The sequence below is a fragment of the Miscanthus floridulus genome, chromosome 7, assembly GCF_019320115.1.
Source record: "Miscanthus floridulus cultivar M001 chromosome 7, ASM1932011v1, whole genome shotgun sequence".
Taxonomy (NCBI): Eukaryota; Viridiplantae; Streptophyta; class Magnoliopsida; order Poales; family Poaceae; genus Miscanthus; species Miscanthus floridulus.
In genome coordinates, this window is record NC_089586.1 from 106,729,581 (window position 1) to 106,736,200 (window position 6,620).

General features: G+C 43.6%; 1 protein-coding gene across 3 annotated transcripts; it reads right to left on the reverse strand.

Annotated features, from left to right (window-relative positions):
• Positions 1 to 660: 660 nt before the first annotated feature.
• Positions 661 to 5,061, reverse strand: LOC136464149 (mitochondrial import inner membrane translocase subunit Tim13-like). Of its 3 annotated transcripts, none has more exons than XR_010761147.1 (3): positions 4,798 to 5,061; positions 3,952 to 4,088; positions 939 to 1,076 (listed from the first exon to the last, which is right to left on the reverse strand). XR_010761147.1 is itself a non-coding variant. In XM_066463108.1 (2 exons), the coding sequence occupies exons 1-2, from the start codon at positions 4,909 to 4,911 to the stop codon at positions 927 to 929; spliced, it is 264 nt and encodes an 87-aa protein (XP_066319205.1). In that variant the 5' UTR covers positions 4,912 to 5,061; the 3' UTR covers positions 661 to 926. The 3 variants fall into 3 exon arrangements, 1 of the variants encoding a protein (XP_066319205.1); XR_010761146.1 differs by having other exon boundaries at positions 3,952 to 4,287; XM_066463108.1 differs by lacking the exon at positions 3,952 to 4,088 and having other exon boundaries at positions 661 to 1,076.
• Positions 5,062 to 6,620: the final 1,559 nt, after the last annotated feature.

Consider the following 6,620-nt stretch of genomic DNA (forward strand, 5'->3'; position numbering starts at 1 on the left):
GACTAGATCCCAATTCATAAGAGAAGGGAGGCCTAAATCCCAATTTATACGAGAAGGGAGGCCACGAAACGAAACTTTAATCTCCTACAGGAAAACGTTTCCTGCTTTCATTGTTTCGGCATTCCAAACACACACCATCCATCCCTAGGGTCAAACAAATCAGCAGCTAGTGCACATCTGATCCTGCAAGGATGCGCTTGCACAGACAACTTGAGGAAGAGCATGTAAGGACAGCTCCAACGGCAACTTATGAGCTAGCTCATAGTATATTGTCTCATATTTTAATAAAGAATAGAGAAACTAGCTTTGATTAATTAGAAACTAACTCATGCACACATTTCGATATTGTATGAGAATGTCACGTGAGGCTACTCATGTTATCCTAAAAGTTAGTATCATTGGAGATGTTGTCTTAGAGCTAGTATCATTACAACGACAAATAAGAACAACGTCCCTCAGGACATTGGCGAAGGCTTGGGAACAAACATGCATAAGAAGCATGCGACGTCAAGGGAAACAAATCGCCCCGTTCGGTTAGAGGAATTCTGAAGGAATCTAGAAGAATCTGGAGGAATTTGTGAGAGAAAAACACTGTTCCGGATTAAAAAAAGAAGCAGATCAAGCCAGGTTTAAGGGTACGCGAACGGGGCCAAACCACACATGATGAGCATAACTAAACATCTGAGCCAATTAAATAGAGCACGTTTCTCTTTTGCTACTAAAGCAGAGAGGCTTACAAGAAAACCCCCGAGTCATTGTATTCTGACAAGTCAAAAATCTGAGCCAATTAAATAGAGCACATTTAAGCGGACTTTTTTTGAACAATCAAGCACCGAATGTCATTGTATTCTGACAAGTCAAAAATCTCATGGGGACATCACTCTCCGAGCGATCTTTGAAATCATCTCTCCTTGTTCATGTGGACTTCAGCGCTGGGAACTGAACAGAGCGCGGCTGACAATACCAGTGGCATCAATGTAGCGGTCAACACAACGTGATATGCAGCTGCTCTCGCTTCCACTCAAGCTTGACCCTGGCTTGGTCACGCACTTTTCAAAGCACTTGTTCCCGACGGTCTGCAAGACAGATCAACACACCTGTCAGCTTAAGACATACCACCATATGAAATGACAAGGAAATTTCCAAGATTCATCCTTTGCGCTTTCGTGTGTAATCTTTGTTTCCTCAAGTTTGTTGAGGCAATCAACATCATCCTATTTGCTCAAGAAAAACGTAGCACCATATGAAAGGCAATTTCCTAGACACATCATTTGTCCTCTCAGGGTTGTGAATCTTCCAAGGCAACTAAATAGCTTTCAAATTCCTCATGTGACGCCAAAGAAAAACTAGTCCATTGATCGGACTCAGGACTCATTGCACACGACCCAAAGCGAAAGAAATTAATACTGGTGGCACAGAAACAAGAAGGTAGAAACTTCCAAGATAACTGGCTAATTGCATATATACTGCTTATTATGTCATCCTTTCAGGCTGAAAGTACTGCCTCAACAAAAAAATTACATTTACTCCATTATTAAACACAGCTCGAAGAAGAATCATCCATGGCCAAAAGGAAAAACAAGTTGAGATCAAAAGGATAAAGGCATAAAGAATCATAAATGCCTTCGATTAGGACTGGGAATGATTTTTTTTTTGAACGCAACCGGGAATGAATATCAGGAGCTGACTTGTGGGACAATCAGTTACGGAAAGGATTTGGGATCTCATAAAACTTAGTTTTGTTTTTATTTCCAGGTTTTGTGTGGCACTTTGAAAGATGCAGAACAAAATGTCAACTGGAATTGAAAACCTAACACCATCAAAGTTTAGGCTGTTCTCCCAGATTTTGGTTATTGCTGTGGCTTTGCCATCCTGTTGAACTTTTAGTTTTGACCTAAGTCATCACGCACGATGCGTTACCTGAATACAAGGATACAGATACACAATCCGGCACTATCGTGACACAGGATTTTAGATACTGGGATATATGTATAATATATAATATATTTTTTTAAAAAATACATTGCTTGAAAGGTTATGGTGAAACTTGATTTGCTTACTATTGACTTAAAGGCTTTGTTGTTGTTGTTGTTGTTGACTTAATAAGTCTCGAAATATACCTGATTATTTGCTCCTATGTATTGTTGGGAACAAATGGGGTGTCGTGCAGTGGGTGGGTTCATGGAGGTAATGAGGGTTCAGGATTCAGATGTGTGCAAAGAATCTAATCTAAGAGTAAGGGGTGTCAACAAAAGTATCATAATTATTTTATATTTTTATTTATTCAAAAATCATGAAAATGTCCGATACATGTCTGAGTATCTTTGCCTGACAAGTATTGGAGGAGTATCAATGTGCGAGAGTTTGGAAGTATCCGCATATCATAGATGTTAGTCAAACGATGAAGGTTCCTAGATTTAGCTTATTTTCTCATTGCAGCACTTGTCTTCTACTTCTACTTGTAACGGCAATGCTATTGTCGTTTCTCTGGAATGGAAGTGGCCAAATGTTGCCGTTTCTCTGGAATAGAAGTGGCCAAATGCTGCCGTTTCTCTGGAATGGAAGTGGCCAAATGGGGCAAGGTTCGGTTTGGGAAAAAGAAGGATGCCAATTTAAATGAAATTTTCTAACAAACCAATTGAGGTTATATTCTCTTGGGTACCGTTTCTGCAGAAGTGGAAGACACTGCTCAAAACAAGCAAAACAAAGGTAGAAAAGATCATCATGCCACCACTACACTGGATGCATGATTTTGTGTCAAATGTGAGTATGCCCGGTCCTAAACTGTTTGATCTGTGGCAAGGTTGTTGGTGGTTAGTTTTGTGTGGTTGATGTGTGGCCATCTACCTAAACTTGGTCTTTGTTTTATGCTAATGGGAGCTTCCTAAAATGTAGGATGCTACTAATAAGCTATGGTCAGCTAGTAATCCATGCAGCATGTAAAAAGGATGTTGTAAAACTCCTTATAGGCTTTCAATATAAACCGAGAAATATCATATTCCTAAAATAATGTTGGCATAAAAACCCAGCATTGTGTAAAACTGATGCTGCAAAACTCTTTATTGGCTTTCAATATAAGCAAGAATATAAAAAAAAGGAGGCATACACAGGTAGAACAATACAGTGTGTTTACACAAAGCATGTATTAGAAAACAAGCAGCATGCGGAACATCAACATATTTGAGGGAGGACAAGTACATGGATGCAGCAGTTGAATGTATGATGAAGCTAAAATATGTAATCTAAATGGTATGTAAATTTTGTCCAGTGAATTAATCTAGCTTAGCAGATGCCAACTGGGTGCTATAATATGTATTTCAACTCATGTCTATGGACATGGACCTCGTGCATGATTTGGACTTGGTGCAATCATATATAGGTTGTATCTAGAATTCCACAAGGTTACGGGAATAATGCAGTACTAACAATGCTTTGTGAAAAGTGTTAAGGCCTTAATGAGGTGGTGGGGTGTGCCTAGGCGGCAAAAAGGTGGCTAGGCAGGTGCCTAGGTTGCTTAGAGGATAGACAGGAAGGTGTGCCTAGGAAGGCTAGGGGGACTTTTTTTAAAATAATAAGCTTATGTCTGACTGGAAGTGCTGTTTTGGGCATTTTTTTAGCACACGCTAGTTTCACCTAGTTCAAAGTTGTTGAATGTTTGATAGAAGAAATGCAAGGAAACTGAAAATTTGATTAGAATCAGACCAGGAACCAGCTGTTACTTGTTCAATTACCAGCTGCCAGCCTAGTTCTGGCCACCATCAACAGTCACTATAGGCTATATAGCATATAAGCATTGCTTCACCATTTTACCCTAACTAATATATGATAGATTAACAGGATCCACTAGCCATAGATCTAGCGGGTCAAACTGACATTTAGGATATGGAGTAAACCCTAGAACATGATCTAGTGCGAGAAAACAGAGAGAGAGAGGGATGAAGGGTAACAAACCATCGGCCGCCTTCGAGGAAGACGAGCTGGCCATCGCGTCGGTGTCGGTGACGCGGTGGAGGCGCGGTCGTAGAGAGGCGGTGCAGAGGCGACGGTGGCCGGTGGCGGTGCTTCCCGTCGCTGGCAGCGCCCCCTCTCTAGATCGGCTTAGGGTTAGGATATAGGTGGGGTTGTAGCAGCACAGGTGAATCTCGTGCCTTGTGTCCCGGCCCCCACCTCCCTTTTTATAGCGCTGTGCGACGGGGGCCCACCAAGCATGGAACGGTTGGGCACCCCCGATCAGGGCACGGTTTCAAGGGCCCAATTGGCCGTTGGACCAAGTTGGTGGAGATCAACCTAACAATATAATCTACAAATCTCTAAAACAACGGCAAACCATCTTACACAAAAAGAATTTAACAAGGTCACCCTGTCAATTAGGTTTTCAATCCAATAAAATCACCCGCAATTGATCTCTTGACTACCTAAGTTGAATGAGAGGCCCGACGCCCACCGCTCATTAAAAAACTTAAAGCTTGAGTTTTCTCCTTGCATCCATAACAGGGCATGGGCTTCATCACCCCCCCCCCCCCCCCCCCCCCCCTGTGCAACTATAATAAGCTAACCCGCTCTCAAGCTCAATTGCTCCATCCAATGTATCAACCCAAAGGTAGTTCAATGTTTGAGCTATCAATTACAGTAAATAAGGAGCCCCAAATCGCTCCCCTCAAGCAAAGCAAAGGTACCATATGCGAAATCAAGAATCGCAATCCATCAGTTAGCAAGCACAATCTAAACATCCATTGCATATTAGGATTAGCAAAGTGGCGTCAATAGAAAGAAGAAAAAGATTGCAAGAGATTTGACCTCAAGAAACTCCTGCGCGTAAGCCTGTGCGAGCTGCGCCTTGATCTGTTCCATAACAGCGTCCGGGTTGGCGCTGGGACCTGACGACGGCAGCGAGGACGAGAAGGAATCCATGGCCGGCCGCTTCGCCTTGCTTGCTCCCCAAGTCTTGCGCGGGCGATCGGTGGGTGGCTGGTTCGTTACTGCACGCTTTCCGTCGAGGAGGATTTTTGCCGGGACGGCTCGGCTGGTTATACTGCGCAGGGGCGGCGGGGGAGCAGCGGAGCAAAACCCTAGCAAGGTGGTCGGTTTCCGTGTGAGAAAAGAAAGGTCCGGTCCATATTCACAAAGAAGGCTTGGCCCAATAGGTACGCAAGACCACAAGCCCTATGGACTTGGGTATGATTCAACTATGTGCAGGCTGGCTTATTCAGATATATGGGCCGTAACGTTTGCACGCTGTCGGTCTGTCGCCTTACTTTTTTTTTTTTTGAGAACGCCTTATCTTCTTCTTCATCAATCAGTCTGAGCAGTTTTGTAACAAGGGGATTTACAAGAAATAAATCAGTATAGGAATTCTAGAAGATGAACAGATTAAAAACAAACCATCTGAATAAGCTGCTACTAAACTATAATTATCGAATGCCCTCGGATGGGCTCAATAGTTTATGACGGTCTACTCTCATCAGTGCCTGTGCCTCCATTACATCAAGTTGTACATGCAGCCATGCAGGTGCAGTGAAGTAAAAGCGATAAGCAAGGAAGGCACGTTGAAATTAACCGCGCGCATGAGTACTCACTGGTGGGCCTAAGGGGGTGGTTGGACAGCGATTAAAGTTTAGGAGGTGTTAGGGGTATCACATATATAGGATGTTCGGATATTAATATAAAAATAAATTACAGAATCCGTCAGTAATTCGCGAGACGAATTTATTAAGCCTAATTAATTCATCATTAGTATATATTTACTGTAGCACCACATTGTCAAATCATCAATTAATTAGATTTAAAAAATTGTCTCGGTCTCAATTTGTGTATTTAATTTTATAAATAATTTATATTTAATACTCTATACACTGTCATAGGACAGCGATAACACGGCTGCAGCCTGTCGCCCGCCTGCGCCGCTGTCCTCGCATCGCAGTCGGAGTCGCAGGGCCCCTGCCTCTGCCACCTCGAGCCATCCAAATGCATCGCTCAAGCCGTCAAGCGTCCCGTACGTGCAGCTGGGTAGGGCGCTACGCAGAGGAGCATGGGGACGGAGGACGTCGTCTGATCGTCTCCAGTCCCCCTCATCATGGCAGCAAACACTGGGCGTCTCCACCCACACACCACACGGGTCGCCGTTGCCACAGGCAGAGGCGCAGCGCAGCCGCCAGCCGACGACAGTTTACACCTCCTCGTCACAGCGATAATCTGCGACTGCGAGACGGCAACGAGCCGACGAGGACGTCCCACCGCCTGACTGGTTGGTGCCTGCTGTGCTGCTGGTGGGCTTCGGCTGCAGCACACCGGGCTGGGCCGGCCTGCCCCGCTTGCGCTGGGTTCTTCTACCGATGGGCCCGCCTGATAACCGTGCCATGCTCATTGTCGTATGAAAAAAGTGCACATTACCTGCCTCAGTTTTCACGAAAGTCCGCTTTTCCTTCATGAACTCCAAAACCGAGCAAAACACCTCTCTCAATTTTTAAAACCGTTCATCTTACCTCCATGGCCATGTTATAAGTAGTTTTGAAGGCGGTTTTGTCTTTTTCTTTTTTATTTATTTCAGTTGAATCTTTAAAAAATAATAGTAAATCATAGAAAATTTATAAAATAGAAAATTCAATTTTGTTGGACTCCAC

Coding starts and splice junctions, on each gene's coding strand:
- LOC136464149 (XM_066463108.1), bottom strand. CDS start 4,911: ATGGATTCCTTCTCGTCCTCGCTGCCGTCGTCAGGTCCCAGCGCCAAC. Junction 1,077..4,797: donor ACGCGCAGGAGTTTCTTGAG/GTCAAATCTCTT, acceptor TCTGTCTTGCAG/ACCGTCGGGAACAAGTGCTT.